Source organism: Rhea americana, unplaced genomic scaffold, assembly GCF_003343005.1.
Source record: "Rhea americana isolate MKP2758 unplaced genomic scaffold, rheAme1 scaffold_227, whole genome shotgun sequence".
Classification (NCBI taxonomy): domain Eukaryota; kingdom Metazoa; phylum Chordata; class Aves; order Rheiformes; family Rheidae; genus Rhea; species Rhea americana.
In genome coordinates this window covers 49,803-69,064 of record NW_028186343.1, presented here as the reverse complement: position 1 = coordinate 69,064, position 19,262 = coordinate 49,803, and the positions used below count along the sequence as shown (strand labels likewise).

At 48.3% G+C, this 19,262-nt stretch overlaps 2 protein-coding genes across 2 annotated transcripts in view; one reads left to right on the top strand and one right to left on the bottom strand.

The window, feature by feature from the left end:
• The window catches only part of CUNH12orf43 (chromosome unknown C12orf43 homolog), a 4,942-nt gene extending 2,890 nt beyond the window's left edge, over positions 1–2,052 (top strand). The window contains exon 6 of the mRNA XM_085305761.1: positions 302–2,052. Coding sequence (XP_085161887.1) covers positions 302–650 — 349 coding nt within the window. The 3' untranslated portion in view covers positions 651–2,052. The remainder of the gene's footprint in view (positions 1–301) is intronic.
• Positions 2,053–3,662: 1,610 nt separating this feature from the next.
• HNF1A (HNF1 homeobox A) lies at positions 3,663–18,612 on the bottom strand. Its single transcript, XM_085305760.1, has 10 exons — positions 18,277–18,612; positions 11,220–11,419; positions 10,178–10,364; positions 9,629–9,867; positions 8,663–8,820; positions 6,819–7,020; positions 5,304–5,495; positions 4,911–5,032; positions 4,436–4,577; positions 3,663–3,807 (listed from the first exon to the last, which is right to left on the bottom strand). The coding sequence occupies exons 1-10, from the start codon at positions 18,609–18,611 to the stop codon at positions 3,680–3,682; spliced, it is 1,905 nt and encodes a 634-aa protein (XP_085161886.1). The 5' UTR covers position 18,612; the 3' UTR covers positions 3,663–3,679.
• Positions 18,613–19,262: the final 650 nt, after the last annotated feature.

Genomic DNA, 19,262 nt, shown 5'->3' with positions numbered 1-19,262 from the left:
GTACTCGTTTCAAAGCAGAGGAGATTTGGATGAATAGCAGCCTTTTTCTTTTTTTTTTTTTTTTAATGCTGGGGAACTAGAAACATTTATGAGAAGCGTTCTTCCCCTCTTCATATGTGTAAGGAACACTCAGCCTTCAAACGTGTTAAATGCTAGCTGGAGTACCTGTTTGAGGCCCAGAGTCATGGGGTGTTTTGACTGGGTGTCAGGTGTTCTGATATTAGTTACTCTGCTGTCCGTGTTTTGGGTGGATTCAAGGCAAATTGTAACACAGGTCCCTTCCCTTTTGTCACCTTTCCAGTGACCTGGACAGTGATGAAGAATGGCAAAGGTACCAGGAGGCTGCTGTGTCAGCTGCAGACATTCTGAAACAAAGTGCTTTTCCTGCACTGTCCCAAGATCCCAGCCAGGATCTGAATCACTGTTCTGTAGAGCCCAACCAGAAGAAAAAGAAGAAAAAGAAAATCAGGGGAGAGAACAAGACTGAAGACAAAATAGTAGACATGGAGGAGTGCAACCAGATCAGGAAAGATCTGCAGTATTTGGTGTCTACAAATGGACAGGATGAGAGGCAGGACAGAAATAATGCAGAGACAACACTGTTGCCAGAAATAGTGAGGAGGAGGAGGARGAAGAAGAAGAAAGAATGAATATTTTGCTCTGAAAACAGCAGATGATTGTGATACTGTCTTTCCAGCATCCTTCATCTAACAAAGAAAAAGTTGCTGCAGATGAGGGAAAATTAATTGGCAGAGCTTCTGTTTTAAAAGCTCAGTGGCCTGAGATTCTTATTAAGTGGATTCCTTTGTTGTTGGCATCCCTCGAGGAAGGGAACATTGTTCTTCCATCACAGCAGTTATATGTGCTGCTGCTTATGCAGACCTAGTGCTAAGGGATTAAATACTGTGCACAGACTTATGTGACAGAGGGATATAATCATAGCTGCGCCCCTCCTGATGTGTTCCTTCGCCTGGTCAAACCAAGTCTTGTGTCCTGGAGAAACTATGTGATGGGTTGAGTTTGATTTATACAAACAGGTGATCAGCTCCTTTTTTCCTTGCTTCCCACTAGAGGCCTGGGAAGCTCCAGCCTGTGGGAGAGACTCATTTGTCAGAAGTATCCTGGCAGATGTCAGGGCCTACTTATTTTTTCTGTGATCATCATAACAATCTGCTGTTGAGACCTGCCGTGTTATTAATCCCTCAGTAATCTGCCCCTCTCCAGGGCCCCTGCATGCAACAGCTAAACAGAGTGTGCAGTGACCTTACTGCTGGGTTCTTATAAACAGGTAGTTCTGTTCAAGTTGTCTCCTTTGAAATTTATATAATTTTCATTTACAGTGTCTTCCGTGGCGTTTGTTACTAAATTCTGCTATACTTCTAGTCTTATTTAGTTTGGCAGGTTGTGTGTAGCAGTGGATCTCTTGCTCTGTTCAGATGGCTCCGCCACCAGCGATAAAGATGGTTTGACTCCTTATTTGCATCGTGATCTATGTTATAAAATTGCCATAGGGAGGACTTAAACTGAATTTCAAAGACACTGTGTTTCAGCTCTTATCTGTATGAGTTAGGTCTGTCTATGTCTCTGAAACAGTGCGTTTTGGTAGTTTTCAATATGATTTTTAGTCCGTTTATAGAGACTAAACCTTCAGCTCCAGTGTTTCAGGAAACAATCTGTTATTTGGATATATATATATGTATTTTCTGTTCTTTAGGTTTTTGGTCTCAATAGCACCAATTTACTATTCCCCTTCAGGAGACTTGAAAGCCAGAGCCAAAATAGAGATCTGTTGCTCTTTGAGCATAGAAAAAACCCAGATGTTTTCCTTGCCACTATAATCCTTCTTGTTTTTCATTCAAGACAACACTGTTGGCATCTGGACAAAGGCTAAACAGAAAACTGGCTTGTAAACTAACTGAACGTGCCAGCAAAAACTACTTGGGACCAGCTGAAACTTCAGTATAGTGAAGCTAGCGCATGGGTTATCTGGATTCCTTAAACCTTGAATTTTATTTGTTCCCTAGAGAATATAAATGCCTGGTGATCTAAACATTATTTTTAAGTTGTTTTGTGATTACTATTTTTATACTAACTGGAAGGTAAATGTATTTGCAAGTAATGTGTGTAGGAGGTTAGGTACCAGTTCTAGGGTAAAATTGAACAGAGGCTCTAGTTACTGAAATTGCTCTCTGATGGTTAATGGTACCTAGGGGAAGCTCTTATCAATATGAATTGTAATTGACATCTGTAATTTTGAAATTTCCAGATATGATAACTTATGAGTTCACTATTAGGCTGGCTTTCTTTTTTCTTTTCTTTTATTTTCTTTTTTTTTTTAAATCTTCCTTAACCTTTTAAGTCTTGAGCATGTTCTAGTCTCAAGGATTTTTGACCTTGTGGGCAAAAAAGTAGCTCTGTGTCTATCACAGCGACAAATACAATAATTGGGGCAGCTTTCAGGTCTGACTACTGACACATCAGTGATGTGAAGGCTCAGAGAGGAATAATTAGAAGAGGAATTATGTAAGAGATCCTTAGGACAGAATACCTTTACTTAGTACAGATAAGGCTTTTGGACCCCGGGGAATTACTTGCATGGTAGAATCTAGCCTACAAGGAAATAAGAACGAGCTATGCTCTGTAAAATCCGTCCAAGATGAGATCTTTATAGAGGCTCATGTAGGGAACTATTGATCTTTGTGGAGCATAGGAAAACCCCAGACATTATGCCGTGTCAAGGACCTGTGGAGAGTGCCATGCGSCTGGTCATTCAGCAGGATGCATGAGATGAGAATCCACCACATCATTAATGCAGAAAACCGGAATTTCCATACTGCTTTTAAATTTTAATTTCTGCATTTAAAACAAAGCAGAGCTATATCAAAAATAACCAAGCCATTTCCACTAGGACAGCATGATTTTTTTTAAGCAGGTCATTTTGAACTGACAAGTTGAAAATGTTTGGGTTTTTTGTTGTTATTGTTTGTTTTTTAGGTAAGTAACTGTAGCTTGTAGTCAGTGATCCTGTACTGAGAGGGTTGTGCCAAGCCATTCCTGAATCTGTTTCTCGGTGGCTTTAGTTGCAAAGCCAGGAGTCAGATTCTCTTACTCTTGCCCCCAAGAAAATATTATTTCTCAAAGTTCCCGTTGTTGCTGCGTTACGGGAGGGGAGGTGAGTGTTGTAAAGGTGGTGTCGCGTCTCTGGCAGCTCAGCCTTGCTCTTTCCCGCGTGGTTTGGRCTGGTGTTGGCAGGTTTGTGCAGGCCCAGCCTGATGAAGAGGCTGAGCAGGATGAAAATCCCATCCGCGCCCTGTCGATTTTGCTGTATTGCAGTCAGATCCCTATCTCGATGGGATTCCTTCTTTAGCAGCCAGAAGGATTTCTAGTCTTTCTAGGGGGTTTGGACGGTTGGTTGGTTTTTCCTGGGGCGAGGGAGGTGGCAGCGGGTTCTAGCAGTGCCAGCGTTGTCTTTTTGTGGCTCCTGCCCTGTGCCTGGGACATCTTCTCCCATGGAGGCAGCTGGGCGAGGGGTTCGTGTGAGGCAGCGGGGGCTGCGCGGCCGCTGAGCGCAGCAGCCTCTCCTTCCCGCCSAAGGCAACGGTGACAGCGACGGCAAACGAGGTTGGAGTCGCTCCTGACAGCTCGGTCGCAGCAGTCGCCCTCGAGCGGGTTGCCTTGGTTACTGAGTGGAAGAAGCCATCTGCGTGGAGATGAAGGTCTCGATGACGTTGTGAGTGGACGGCAGCAGCTGACTGTGGCTGTTGGTGGAGTCGGAGCTCTGGTACAGCACGAGGCTGCTGGAGGACACTGTCAAAGGCACAGGCAGAAGTTAAGAGCAGATTCTCGTTGCAGCCTGCTACTCGTGTGCACCCACGCTTGCATTTCCAGCATGCCCAAAATTTCTCAGCCTAGGAGCGTAGCTCCTCTCTCTATTTTGTGTGCCATTACGTAGCTAGGTTAGGTCCAAAGCTAGCCTGAAAGCATCGTGGGAGATGACCTTCAGGGAGTTTAGATTTGAGGAGTGTTGAGGAGTGTTGATGGTTAATGTCCTAGTTAATGTCTTCTCATAGAGCTGGAAAGCTTCAGCCTGAGTCTGTACACGAAGTAGTCTTGGGCTTTTCGCTCAAACTGCCTGTCGGTCTGGCAGCATGTGGACCCTGATCTAAGGTTATTCTCCTCTGTAAATTCTGAAGAGGGGTCCCGTTTTCGCAATCCTGCCTCACACCGTCTGTACAAACGGTTCCCTGCTATAAATCATGCTCTACATCTTTTCTCCCTTGTACCAGCTCTCCACCCCCCCCACCCCAGACGCTGGTGGAGCCCTCTCAGGGAATGGTGGGCCCCAGTTCCTGTCTTTGGAAGGGGCGTTACGGTGCTGGCGGGAGGAGCTGTGCAATACSTGGTTTAAAATAACAGCGGCTGCTGCTGCTCTTACCAGCAGGGCTCGAGGTGAGGCGGGGGCCTGGCTGGAGGTGCTGGATGGCTGTGTCCTGGTTCTGTAAATGTATCGTTGGCGCCTGTGACACTGGCGTATGCATCCCAGACTCTGTGTGGGTTTCGGAGTCAGATGTGAACGCCTAGAGAAAAGAAAGTTAACAGTGCCTGGTTTCTACGTCCCTTTTTAGGGGAGGCAAGAGACAAGAATTAGGAAGAGTGAGCAGGTGCTGTTTCCAAGGAGGTTAAATACTCCCTGATGATGGAGAGAAGACCTTGCTCTAATGTCCAGTGTGGTACCAGCTCAGGTATTGCAGCTGGTACAGCAAGGTGAGGAGACGGGAAGGACTGTCCTGCTGCGATGGCGTAAACCACCCCCCACCCTCCCTCCAAACTCTCTGACACAGGCAAGGAGCTACCTGCAGGCTGGTGCAGTTCTGAGGTGGGGACCAAAGGCACGTGCTAAAGGCTGTTACCTGTTTAGTTGGTGTCAGGTTAGTCAGGGCGCTGAGATTGGCAGTATCTGTTATCACCATGGTTTGTGGTAAGAGGCCTGTATGTGTGTATTGGGCCACTTCAGACTTGGGGCCGTAGAGAGCTGTGCATGAAAGAAAACAAAATCATGTGGATGCTGGAGCTTTGCGTGAGAATAGTTTGGCTGAGTTGTTCTCCTCATGCATTTGGACCTGCTGTCTGTCTCCGAAACAGTGGGAGTGGAGGGACAGGGAGATGAACGCAAGAGAAAAATAATTTCATAACTAAGACAACGATAATAGAAGGGGGCAATGGAGTGCCGTGAGCCCAAGGACCCAGCGGCTGCTCCACAACAGAGCTAGCTGTGGTTTGAGCAAATGCACTTGTGCTCTTACCGTGAGGGTTCTGTATCTGGGCCATGGTAGCCATGAAGGGGCTCTGGTTGATGTGGCTCTGGACCTGCTGCATGAGGGGCTGCTGGTAGGACGGATGCAGTTGCTGGGAGAACTGGACGGGCTGCAGGGTGGTGAGGCTGCTCCCCATGCTGTTTATCACCGGTACGCTCTGGGGCTGCGTCGAGGCCAGGCCTGAAAACCAAAGACCGATGACACACTGAGACCTTTCTCGGTACTGTCGCACGCTATGGGAGAAGACGCAGCCGGGGTGCCTGAAACGTTCAGCGTGGCTGGTCTGTCACAGCAGGGTGAGCTTGGCTGCTATTTTTTGGGAGTTCCTGTTGTGTTCTCTGTGATACTGAAAGTGAAAATGAAGTGGGAACCCCGCGGAACATCTAATGCCGCTCTGCCAGTGCACGTTCCTGCGGTGCGTCCGTCGGTACCAGGGTAAATCATCACCCTGATGTAAACTTCCATGGGGAGGCCTCGCTCAGAGGTAAAACTGGAGTTTCATTTCAGTGTCCAGTTTATTCTTCTGTTCTTTTGAAATGAAGTTGTTGGCAGCAGAGATAACTATGCTGTAGCTGCCCAGCCACTTGGAACTGAGTTTGAGCTCATTTTGCTCAGGYTGCCAAATTACGGAATTTGGACCAGAGGGAAGGAGGTAGAAGGTTTCGTGCATTGCTGCCCATGTCCCCCAACTGTCCAGACCCTGATCCTGTAGATCAGGGAGCTTGTGTGGCACCGAGATACTGTTAATGCTATGTGGAAATTTCCAAGTCTTTTTGGTTTTGCACAGAATTAGAATCCGTGTCATAACAAACCTGTGTGTAAATGAGGAAATGGAGACAGTTCACAGTTGTCACCATGGAACAAAACAGGACCTCTTTCTTGCTGGGAAGAAAGCGTAGGAAGTGTATAGTTTGTTTTCTTTTGTCTAATGAGATGCACTTGGGCAATAAAATATTCYAGGAATGAAAAGAAATCTCATACAAGCCCAGAAAAGCTGCCAAAGTGAGAAATATATTAAAAAAAAAAAAAAAAGGCAATCAGTAATTACTGCTGCAGGTTCCAAAGGACTATGCTGCTCTTTGCTGGAAGTGGAACAGGGCAAAGTGATAGGAAGGTGCTTCAATCCTCATCGTTTGGAGGGAGCATTACATTCACGTTGTGTTTAGGCTTGGGGCGAGGGAAGCAGAAGCACAGCAGCAGAACTGGCATGGGAACAGATTGCAGAAGGTCCCTTGCTCTCAAGACCTGGGTTTCTGCGTAACTGAATCCTGCCACGAATAAGGAGCTTCTGAGCCTTACTCGCGTGGATCCTTGTCGGGAGCGCTGCTGAAGATCCCTAGTGTTGGTGGCCGATTTCCCCAGCTCCGTATCGGTGCCAGCTCAGCGCTTTTTTGCCCTCTGGCAGTGAGGCAGGTGATCCTGACAACTACGCGTGGCTCTGCATCTGAACCCCCRTAGCAAGAGGCATTACAGAAAGCGTAAGCAGCCGAACGAGCGACTCACCTATCACCAGCGTGGAGGCGCCCGTGTTGGTGAAGGCTGGCGCGAGGGACGAGGTCTCGCCCGCCCCGATCGCCATCACGCCGGGCAGCGATGCCATGATAAGGTTCTGCGTCTGCTGGCTCAGCGCGTGCGGGTTTTGCTCCAGGCTGTGCAAGGCCGTCAGGGTGCTCACGGGGGGGAGCGTTCCTCCGGGAGCCGAGATCTGTGGGAAGGGAGGCCTGTGAAAATGCCATCTGCAGCGGTCTGCTTGCGGCGGGTCCCACGGCCGCGATAAACATCCTTCTCCCTCTCTTGCCTGCCCTGGCCCTTTGCTAGCTAGAAAAACTTTGTGTTTTGCTTATGTGCAATTTCTCCGCTTTTTTTTTCCTGCTCATCAGGTAACCAGTAAAGGTCAGCTGTTGAAAAATTAAGAGTAAACCTTCACTCTGTTTTTAATTCCTCACATCCAAGATCTCGTAAGGGCTGCACCGACGGGAATGAGGTTACTACGTTCCCGGCAGGGAAGCTGAGCCTCTCTTAATTCCATGAGTTTAGCAGTAGAGTTCAGCACAGAATCCAGGAGTTCCTCTCTTCTTATTTGCTTTTTCTCTGAGAAACACCTGTGATTTCCCTTCCTTGCAGCAAGTGCCTTGTAGTGGCCAGTGAGTTTTCAGACTTGAGATTTTAAAGGAGCTGTCAAAACATTTCCTTGTATATCTTTTTTTCCCTCTTCTATGTTCTTCAGGCCACGCTATAATTGGCAGCTCTTAGAAGATAGGCTTATCTGGTGGCTAGAGCAGGACTGCTCTAGACTTGGATGGCTTGTGATTCAGTCTGCATCCTTGAATCACTGAGAAATTTAATAACTTGACTGTTTCCTCAGCCTCTAAAATGAACTCTGTAACCGGTGTCTGTGCTGTAATGGTTTTGAGTGTGCAAAGCTCTTAAAAGATTCTAGTTTAAAAAAATATTACAGAAATGCAAAGTAGCATCCTAGTAATTTAGCCAATAGAGAAAGTTCAGTGCTTTCTAGAATATCTTTTTTCTCCCCAAAGACAAAAGCTGTAGGGACTTCTTAGTGAGAATAAGTGGCAACAGGCTAAACAGTGAGACAAATCACTTTGATATCAATTTTAGAAGACAGCTCTAAAAGAAGATTTTTCAGTGCTGCGTGAAAGAGTTTGTGTCTTTGGGGAGAGACCAGAAACCAGCAAAGCAAGTGAACAACTGTAGAGATTGAAATTGTGCTCGCTCACAAACTTAACTTTGTCTCAGGCCAGTAAATGCAGCCTTCTGCTAACGGACAACCGGCAAAAGCAAGGGAAGGTGTGCAAACCAAAAACGATCGGTCACATAATTAGCAGCAAAGCATTAGGACCATGTGAAAAGAGACTTACTTAAGGAAAACTCGAAAGAAAGTCTGCTTTGAGAAGGTAGGTGGCTACAGTCCAGATATCCAGACATGTCCTGCTGGTATGTGCTGCTTACAGGCTGTTGGACTTGCTTACGTTTGTCCTATCTATAATAGTAACTGGTTTCTGATATGTTGATCCCACTGGAGTCTGATCAACTATCTTGAAATATATAGAGTATGAGAGCTGGAGAGGATGAGAATCTCACTGGGGAAGGAGGAGAGAGAAAAAGGCCTCCTGGGAGGAAGGAAATAATGTCATATCTTGAGTTCTGTTTTCTCAGAATAGAGTGTTTTTGTTAGTCTTAAAGAAATGGCTGTACTTTTTTTTTTTTTTTTTTTTTTTTTTTTAAGAGTATTCTAGGAAATGCCATTTCTGAACGGTGCATATTGTGACCACTGGCAGAGGACCTGACATCCTTTAGTCACCAGTACTTCAGTATACATCACTCACCAGCTTAGTGTCTGTGCTTAGCAGGTTCTGGCTGGGCTCCAGTCCGGGGGGAGAAACCTGATGCAGGATGGTTTGGGTTGTCACCATGGAGCTGTTCCCATGCTGGTTGCTGCTGGAGGACTCTGCCTCAGTGGCTGGTTGCTGGTTGTACCTCACTCCTGCGTCACAGCGGGATGGAACTGGTTGTCAAAAATGAGGAACTGTGACATTTTGGCAAGTGCTAAGTTTCTTTTGCACCTGCTTGTCTTTGGTGTTCAGAGCAAAAAGATGAGGTGGTAGAGGAGGAGAGCAGGAGAACAGACATCCTCACCACTGTGCCCTTGGTTTCCTCTGTAACTTGACCAAACTGCTTCCTCAAGTACTGACATTCAGGTAAGGTTGCATGCAGTGCAGGGAGTGAGCTGGGCTGGCCAGAAACCTCCGTGCGTGTGGGTGGGGAGAGGAACGAGCCTCAGTAAGATCATCTCCTCCYAGCATGACACCAGTTACCAGCTCTGGCCTAAGGAGCTGGCAGAGCTCTTGTTTCTGGGTGAGGAATGACTTTTCCTGAAGCCTGAAAATTCAGTCGCGGAGTCTGCTGCTGCTGATATGAGATACTGGAAAGAGTGGTAGGCACACGCACGTGAAAGAACATAGAATTAACTTGTGGTGGCAGCCCAGCAGATGACCCCTTGAAAAGGCATTGCTGCCTCCCGGCCGTGAGGGAGGAGCAGGCTGTGAAAGAGTAAGTGAGGAGACTTGGCTAAAAGTTGCGTTACTGAGCTTAGGGTCACCTTTGCTTTTCTAGCCACCCTCCTGTTCTCACCCAGAGACACGGTCTCTTTGTCATCCGTATTCTTCCCTTATATCAAATCTGCCTTTTCTATCTGTAGATCCACCTCCTAAAGGGGTGGACTGGGGAGACAGTTTTGATGACCAAGTTTAGGCAAGTTTTTTCTTCCAGATCTCCCCCTGGTTCTTTCTTACCATGGACTTTGCTGGGTGAGAGAGCAGATGGTGGCTGGAGGGAGGAAGAGTTGTGAGGAGTTAGAGGGGGAGCAGAGGTGGGCTGAGGCCCGCTGAAGGTGTCCATGGCCAGCTTGTGCCGAAAAGCCTCCTCCTTCCTGCGATTGGCAAACCAGTTGTAAACTCTCACCTCTGTCACCAGGTTTGAGCCCAGCCCCTGGGCCTGGGATGGAGAAACGCCTCTCTGAATGCACTCTGCTCTGTGGGGAGAGCACAAAAAGAGTCTTGCTGAGCTGGATTCAAAGATGTGGAGTTAAGTGGGCAACCCCAAAATGTCTGTGGACAGGCACACTGTAAGGGGCCTTTTGGAAAGAGCAAGACATGGGGCATTTTAGGATCCTTTGTGGACAGTGAGTGCTCAGCAGTGGCATTAGATTCGAGGCTGGCTGGTGGCAGTGGTGGCATCCACTGCTGTGCCATTAGTTGCCTCTCATGAACACTACCAAGCAGCACGAACCCAGAGAGGMCCTGCTCTGCCCTTCTCCCTCAAAGCCAGACACCCAGCTTCACCTGTTGCACTCCTCCACCAGCGCCTCTCTCTCTTCTTTGCTGGGATTTTTCTGTCTCTCGTAGGCTTGGAACAGGATCTGTTGTGAGGCAGGACCCCACTTAAAGCGGTTTCTTCTTCCCTTCTTGGTGGGCAGGTCGTCTCCCATGGGCTCCTCTGTCAAGATACCCTGGCCAGCGTGTGTGAATTCTGAGGCACAAAGGGACAAGGGGATTTGCCTGCTAGAAGAAGTTCCAGTAGTGTTTGTGCCCAGCAGGCCCAGTGCAGCTCACCCTTAGAGCATCTCTTATAAAACAGAGGGTTGAATCTAGATGAGGTGGAAATAGAGCTCTGTAATCTGCTAGAACAGGTGAAGCGCTCCTAGCAGGACAATGTCTACCTGGCCCTTCTCTTGTATGCGTTGCACCTCCACTTCCACCTTGGAGAAGTGAAAGCCAATGCAGCAGAGTCTGGAGTAAACATGGCTGATGGATTCCTGCTCTCCAGAATCACCCAGAGGCCAAGTGTCTCGTTTTACTTGCAACCCAAGAATGCAAAACTAAGCAAGACGGATTCCAGCCAGACASGTGAATGCGGTACGTGCCGCAGGGACGGGCTCCCAGCGTGCACCTAACACGAAAGGGCTCAGAGCGCGCGAGCTGATAGCCCACGGTGGTGTGTCCCAGTGAGTACCGCAGCCTGCTGTGCCTTCGCAGCCAGAGGAGCTGCTGCTTTGCAAAAACCTAGTTCTCAGGTAGAAACTCTGTTTTGTCCTCTGACCAGTGCCTTGTTCTAGTCTGAGGATGGATGTAGTAATCATAAATGGACAGTCTTAATTTGCTTAATCAGCCAAATTTTGGGGCGGGGAGGGTTGACTACAGGCTGTTTTATGGGGGAGTGTCTTCCTGTGCAGTTTAGTTCACCCTCGCTGAACACTGACCTAGACTTTCCTAAGCTTCCTGCTGCAAGTGGCTCCTTGATAGAAATGGGAGAGTAGGGCTCAGCAGGGGAGGGAGGAGGCGCTCGTGAAAGTAGAGATAGGAGAAGAGTCRTTGCCATACTTACGCTGGGCCACCTCTCGCTGCTTGCGGACGTACCAGGTGTAGAGGGCTGCCCTTTTCTGGGTCTTCATGGGAGTGCCCTTGTTGAGGTGCTGTGAGAGGTGAGATTGGTTCAGGCCGGTCGTGTCCACCACCTCGCGCTGAGGGATGTTGTGCTGTTGGAGGTAGGATTTCACCATTTTTGCTACCCGCCAGGGATCCTCTCTRGAAGGAGCAGAAAACACTTCTCAGGAAAGAGAGGTCTGATGGCTGTGCCCAGCCGGCCTGGTTTCCGAGCAGGTGCGTCTCGCACATCAGTCCSCTTTTCACCATTGCCTTGGATGAGSTGAGAGTGGTGGAGAGGCTGCTAAGGGGAAGCTGATCCTCACTGTGATACCTGGTGCARTGCGGCCCTGCATTTGGGGTAAAACTGCACGCTGTCAGAAAGGAGGTGGAAAAACTGTGGCACTACCTTCCTCCAGACTGCTCTTTGTAGGGACTTTGATTTCCCTAGAAGAAGAAGAGGATGCTGCAGTTATCATGGGAATTTCCCAGTGTAGCCTTTGCCATCTTCAGTGTGTGTGTGTGTATATATATGTGTGTGTGTGTGTGTGTGTATATATGTGTGTATATATATATATAAATACAATGCAAATGTAAAGGAGATGTTGTGAGGAGGGAAGTGACGTCCCGTTTTGGTGTTCAGCTGGATGTTTTGAGTGCAGCTCCTCTCCCTCCCTCCCCCATCCAGTTCATGCCCCTTCCTCTCTGTCCCCCTGTCCCCCTTTCTTTAAGGCCTGCGTACTCAGGGTAGGTGTACTTCGTTTTCCTAAGACAGATTCACTGTGATACTAGGCAGCCTGAACCTAGCTCTTGCCCTGATTCTGGTCAAAGTTGGGTTATCTTGCAATGACTGAGAAAATAAAGACAGGCTTTCATCATACTGCTACACATGACATGCATGTGTCCAGGCCATCCAGGATCATGTCCTTGCACGTCTGCTACATGTTACTTGTAACGCCTACTGATTCACATCTAGATCTGCTCAAACATCTAGATGCAATGGAGAACAACAGGCAAAACACAAATTCTTCTGATCACCACTCTCCTTCAAGGTAATAGCTCGGGGGATAGACCTATCTGAGACCTACTCATAAAACTCGGGAAGCTGATGYGATTTGGGATTTCATAATGAATGTTAATCTCTGATTGTTAAGATCTTCGACGATCGGAATATCTATGAAGRGTTCCAAAGAAGTTATGGAGAAAATGTAAGACTTTATGACCATGACTTCTTTGCTGTATTGATTTCACCAAATCTGAAAATCATAGTAAAAATAGGAAAGTGTGAAATGAGGCAGTCTAGAACCAACTAGTGCAGGTGCCTCTCTACAGAAAAGTCTCTGGCTTCTGGTCAGTTTTGACAAAGAGCATCTTTCTTGTTTTGTATGTGAAACGTCTGGTGGAACAGAGAGGAGTGGAAATGGTCTGCATGCTGTAGAAATACCCTGATGTCATTTCCAACACCAGCATCAAAGGAGCAAGAGAGGGGAGAAAAAAAAAAGAAAAAAAAAAGTGTACCAAGGATTATGGAAAAACTACTGCAGGAACACACAGGTCTGAGCAACAGGCCACAACTGTACCGTTCAGCGCTTTGTTGACTCAGTAGGTTGCCAGAGGCTGCAAAGTGATAAGGAGAACAAAGTCCACATCTGTTCTCTCAGTGCAAACACCCTTATCTCTGTTCCCCTCGCAGCCTCTTTCACAGTGGCTGGACAGTCCAAGGAGCAAGCTCCACGACAGTTAAAGTGTGACAGGAGCACTGTCAGTCACAGCTTCCTGAAAGATCTGTTTTCTTAAAATAGGAGCATTTGTTCCTCCRTAATGATGCGCCAGTTCCAGAGGCCTCAGTTTTGTAGCTTCTTCCCTTAACCATCTTTGCCTCTCAGGAGCCTCAGCTTGGGGCTGAACTCATGGAAGCTTTTCCTTCCTCGGTGGTTTGTTCTCCTACTGCCAAGCCAAGGACCAACCTCCTCCCTTTGTATTTGTGATAGTCGTCTAGCCAGTGTTTGTACCCTGAATCTGTTGCACAAATCCCTGTGCAAAGGAGAAAGGGCTCAAACATGGACTCTCTGATCTTAGATGGGAGCTCTGGCTCAGGTGGGAAGAGGGGGGGGACTGCGTTATCACTGATGGAGACCTCAGTTACGTGTTGATTTTTTCCTTCCTGCACCCCAGTCACAAGTCAATTTTGTCTCTCTTGTCAAGATCCCTGCTTTGTGGTAAGAATAAAGCAGGAGGTATCTGTGAGCYGACTTTTCTCGCAGTGGCTCAAAGCCCTGTGGTTTTCTTTTGTTTTGAGACAGAGCAGACGACAGTGCAGGGCATCTCAGTGCAGTGTGACTTTGTAGAACAGTTGTATGAAATCCTGGCGACCCTGGCTCTAAGTCCAGTGCAGCAGTTCCTTTTGGCCCTACGCTACGTCACAGGACAAGCGATGGCAGTGGGTCAGTTGAACCCTCACGTGAACCATTGCCCAAATCCACGGTTCCACCTGCAAAGCCTTCACCATTGACTAAAACACCGTAAGATGAAACCTTCACTCTGCTGAAGTTGGTGGCAAAACTAATATCGACTGTCAGAGCAGGATTTCAGCCCTAGCTTAGCCTTCCTGGTTGTAACTGCACTAAAATCTCAGTCTGAGCCAGAGCTGTGGAAATGGATCTGTCTTGCTCAAGCTCTCCTCTTCCATCTCCAAGCCTATCTTTTGCTTTAAACTTCCCTTTCTCCCCAGATACAAGCTGTCTCCTCATTCCTATCTTGTTCTGTAAGGTCTAATCTCCATCTCCAGATTCTTCTTGTGTAGTTGGTCTTTACTTCCTTCTTCCTAAGTCTTGCTCTCCTGCTGTCTGCTGCTGCTTGCCTTCTGAGAGTAGCCCCTCTCCCTAGCTCCACTCAACCCACAGGGGCCTAGGTCCCCTCTCCCTTCCAGCTTCCCATTTTTCTTAGTTCTGAGGTCACTTTTTTAAGGGCGTTTTCACCTCCCTTTTGTTACCTGAACAATAAGTAACCCAGGTAGTTAGTTATAAACTCAAAGGGAACAAGAGGCTGGTTGATAATTTATAGCAACATCTCAAATTTAAATGGAAAGTAAATATCAAGTTGTTAGCATTAAAGAAAACCCATTCCAGAGAGCTGGGGATGTAACACTCGGGGGACCTTCTCCCTCCTTCACTCTTCCTGACTTCTTTCTCTTTCTTTTTCCTTTGTTCCTTTCTTTCCCCTCCTCTTCCTCATTCCGTCTGTCTCTCCTTTCCTCCTTCCCTGTTTTCCAGCTTCCCAGGCAAGAGAAGCCCTCATTTCTCTGAGGTAGCTTCTGAAGTGCTGCTTTGGACCAGACCTTGGTTAAACAGAGGTTCAGAGCTGTGAAGTGCCCAGGACCATCCTCTGGCCCTTTCCTCTGGAGCCCGCCAGACAACTCCCACTGGTGCCAGTGCACAGGCCGGAGCCGGGCTAGGCAGAGAGCAGGGAAGGTAAGACCGTCCCGGCTGGGTTCCTTTCTGTTGAACTTGGCCTGGTTTTGCCTCATCTTGGTTTATATGTGGAAATGGAAGGGGTGTGGCAGCTTCATCTCCAGGTTCCTCAGCTAGAGCCCCACTGACATGGGGAAAAGACTGGACCTGTATCATCACATCTTTGTTTCTCTTTCTTCCTTCTGGAAACCAAGCTTTTATCCCTGCCTCCAGGGGAAATCTGTTGCTTATCTCAATTTCTCTCTTTCCTAGTGGAATTTCACCCCTTGCCCTGCAGGTGAATTGTTGCTCTACCTCTTTCTGTTTGCGGTACCTCTGGCAGTGTGGTTTGTCCATAACCCCTGGGCTGTCTCTGCTCTGCCTTTTTTTTTCAGGGAATATCTGGGAAATACTCCTCCAACACCTCTGTCTTCCTAGTGATCTTATTCTTTAGCATAGACACAATTCTTTGTGGAATGATCTGGAGAGAACATTATTTTCAATTTGCSAATCTACGGAAGATCAGTGGGACTGATTTAGGCACACAATAAAACAGAATGTAAATTMATCACTGGAGAAACCTTTCTCTGAACTGCCTTTATCAGTCCTGTCCCTAAGGGACCAAATGTGACACATGCCTGCAGGTATACCTAGCCGTGTGGGTGTATCTTGCCCACATCCTGGTTTACTCAGCATTGCTTAGTGATTCCCAAACTGTGTTTTCCTCTTAAGTGATCCTGTGAGGACAGATTTGGTCTTTTGGTGCTGTCATTTTTAGTTTCCCACTCCTGGAAAGCCTAGAAATGGATGCTTTTTCTGGTACTACTTTACTATAGGAGCAGTGGTTGCAGCTACCACAAAGACTTTCTTGTATCACTTAAAGCTGCCCACAAGTCAATCTCTCTCTTAAGTGTGGCCTAAATATTATTACAGGACTTGTTAGTAATGCTCAAAGATGCTCTTGCCTAGAGGGAGAGGTGCCTCCATCTRGTTCATGGATTTGAAATCCTTGTGTAGATGCTGAAACAGCTTTGCRAACATTGAAGTTCTGCAGGGCATCCTTGGGCTTTGGGATCAGTTTTTTGCCTTTCTTCTTATCTGCTGAATATCTTTTCTGTTGAAGACTGTTCTCTCATATTATTTGTAACACTATTTTAAGGCATTAACTTTAGGTGTTTGTTAATGGAAAATTTTGTTCCTAGTAGTTGGTAGCTACTACTTACATATTATCAGACCCTGTTATTGCCCRAGATGTTTTGAATATAGTCCCCAGGCATATGGTTGCTATTTTTTTAAATCTTTGACCAGGAATATGAAAACTGTCAATACAGACTTTCTACTCTCTCCATTTCCCCTTGAATAGTKTTGGTCTATTATACCCCCCAGAAGRATGCTTGTAGCTTTTTGGCTGAATCTGCACCTTCTAGTGCCCTTTATACTGTCCTGAATAGCAGAAGCAAACTGTTGTATCCTGTGACACTGGGGAGTGAAGAAAGCGAACCCCAAGGCTTTGGAGCGAGGCATTGCAGTTAAGGCCCAATACAAGGCTTAAGAGATCCTGGCTCTCGCCCAGTCCTCTCACCACCCTCTTAGAGGTCCTTCACTGAGCCATAGACTCTCTCTCTACCTCAGTGCCCACTTCTGTAACGTGGGAATGCTGCTCAATGGCCATCTACGAAGAGATGGGAGACTGGAAAGCATAAATAATACTGCAGGCACGCGAGGCAGGAGCTGAGACTGGTAGGACACGCAGGAAGGGMTGGTAGCAAGCTCCTGGAAAGGCCGGGAGGACCAGAAGCCAGAACTCGTGCTGAAGCGAGGGTGGCAGGAAGGAAGCCCGTCCGTCTGCGAGTCCGCTCTCGGATCGCAGCGGCCGGCACTTCGGCACCCATTCATTATGGAGCGGGACGAAGCCGGGTGCTCCTCTTCGACCTACGTGGCTGCCTTTCTGGAGAGATACCTGATAAACCATCAGAAGTTAATGATCAAAAAGCTTATCAGGGTCTTTTCATCTATAAATTTATAAGACAAAAGAGAAATAATAAAGCCACTGGATAATTAGTAACTAGCCAGGGCCCGCCCGGTGCCACTGGGCTCAAACTACCCCAAGACCTGTACGCAGACTCAGGGAGAAGAGAAGGAGACGGGGATGAAGGGAAGGAAAAGAGAGTGGAAGGGTGTGAGAGAGAATTAGCCAGGAAGCCATTGAAATGGGAGGATTATCGGCAGCGACGAAAGTGAGGAGGGAAAGGGAACACGTGGAGAGAATGGGAGACGGTGAGGGAAAGAGGAGAAGAGAAGATGTAGCAGAGCTAGAAGGGGAGGGAAGACGAGAGGGACCATTGGGYCGAAAAGAAGATTGAACTGGTGAGAATGTTTCCCCTCCCAGGTAAGAGGTGATCCAGTGAATTTTCTTCCTTTGGGAACTACAGAGTCAGCAGCTTCCCGTTGCTCTTCTCTTAAATATTTACAGCAAATGCTAATGCCTGCTGTGCTGTTTTTCTAGCTCTGGCCTTTTGTGGGGGRATCTGACATTTACTTCTTGTTGTTGCGCTTCATGTGAATTCCCTTTGCCCGCGAAGAGGATTGATCAGAAAGCCCCAAAATTTCTCTAAGCGGATTTTAGTTTTGGTGAAGGTTTGAAATGCAGGACATGGCTGCGTCCTGCGCCTCCCAACAGCTCGTGACTTCAGAGCGCCTCCACAGCGGAGGGGCCAGGTTCGGCTTCTCTCGGGCTAGATGGGTTTGAAGGACCTGGTCCTTGCTCGGACAAACCTCTGAGGGTTGCTATTAATTCTCACGCCCCGATAACATTCCCAAATGCTCTGTCATGAGACTCGCTGGTTTAGGGGTCTCTTTCTGTCTTTCGCCTTTGCAAAGGCAAGTTTGGGTGGCAGCAAAACCTGTAATTGCTCCTATATGCGTGCTCTGCAGTTACRGCAGGCAGTGGAGGGCAGAAGCGTAGCGAGCTCTTTTTAACCTCCGCRTATATTTGGTTTCCACTCTTTCTACAAGAAAAATCCCCGCTGAAGTCGGGAGAATTTTGCCCATGCACAAAAGATGGGAACAACCTCTCCTGGTTTGTCTTTGACAAATAAAATTTACAGGAAAAGTGAGTAGAATAGAAATATTAATCTCCTCAAAAATAGCAGGAAAAGTTAAAACTCTCTACTCTAAATTCTCAGGCCGCTGCAAGGCCAGATAACAGTGGGCAGAGTTTTATGGGCTKCTTCTCTTTTTAATTTTTTTCTCCTTTGATGACAGAGATTGTGAATCCTCTAAAAACTAACATTTAGCTGGAGAGACAGCAGTTGCACAGGCCTTGGCGTGCTCCGAAGCCCGTTTCCTGATGATAGAAGCGCTTCTAGTATGTCACTGGGCTCCATAGCTCCCTTCAGGCGTTGGGAGCGAGACCGAAAGGGAGGTCAGAGCATCTATGGAGAATCTGGGGGTTGCTAGCCCTGGTGTGGATGAAGAGGGGGCAATGAATGCCAGGGCCACTAAGGGGACGGGAAAAAGAGATTTAGAGAGAGAGGATACGAGAAAGAGGAGCAGCAAATCTGTCCTTACTGTAAGAGTCTTTCCACCACAGCCTTCTGGTGAGCAGCCTCCTCGGGGCTCAGGTTTTCCAGCTCCTTCATTATCGGAGGGGTGAATTCCTCCCCGTCATCAGAGGTTTCCTCTTCCGATAACCTGGCCTCCCCCAGGCCGTTGGGGAGAGCGGCGATGTCGGGGCACGAGTCCCCCTTCTCTGCCTGGAGGGCATGGATGGCGCGCTGGCTTTCGCTCTGGAGGACGTAGGGCTCCGCTTCGCTCAGCGCCTTGATCAGGGTCTCCTTGGTCAGCCCYGACTCCAGCAGCGCCCCGAGCAGCTCCACTTGAAGATGACTCAGCTTCGAGGCCATGGTCTTCAGCCCGGCGTCGCTCGGGTTTGAATTTCGGCTCGTCCTGCCTCCGGCGTCCCTACACCATGGTGCCGAGGTAACGCGCCCGACTGTCGGCAGGGTGGGCGCAGCGCAGCCTCCCGCCTTCGCGCCCCCCCCAAGAAAAAACCCCACAAAATACAAAATTGAGCCACTTCAGACCCCCCACGACTGTCCTGAGCCGGTGCTGATAAAGGGACCCTTGGCTATCTGTTTACATTGGAGCAATGTAAATTCTCCAAGGTTCATATTTATCTGTGTGCTTAGCAAGTTACTGAACTTTGGACTTCAGCACCGCAGCAGCAGTTCACAAAGTGCAGAGGGAGAGAAAGCAGGGGGAGGGGGAAGGGAGGGAAGCGGAGGAAAACGCGGGGGCAGGCGGTCTGCCCGCACGGAAAGAAGGGAGACGAGACGGAGGGAGAACGGGAGAGACGGGAATGCGGGGGGAAACGCGGCTCGTTCCTGGCCCCGTGGGTTTGGGAGGAGGAAGGAGGCGACGTAGCCAAAAGCGAGGGGCGGGTTTGGGGGCGAGGAGCGGCGGCGAGGTGCCCCCCGCGCCCTGGGGGCCGGCGCAGAGGTTGGGGCGCCCCGGCCGAGCCCTCCGGCCGAGCGTCGAGCGGCTCCTCGCGCTCC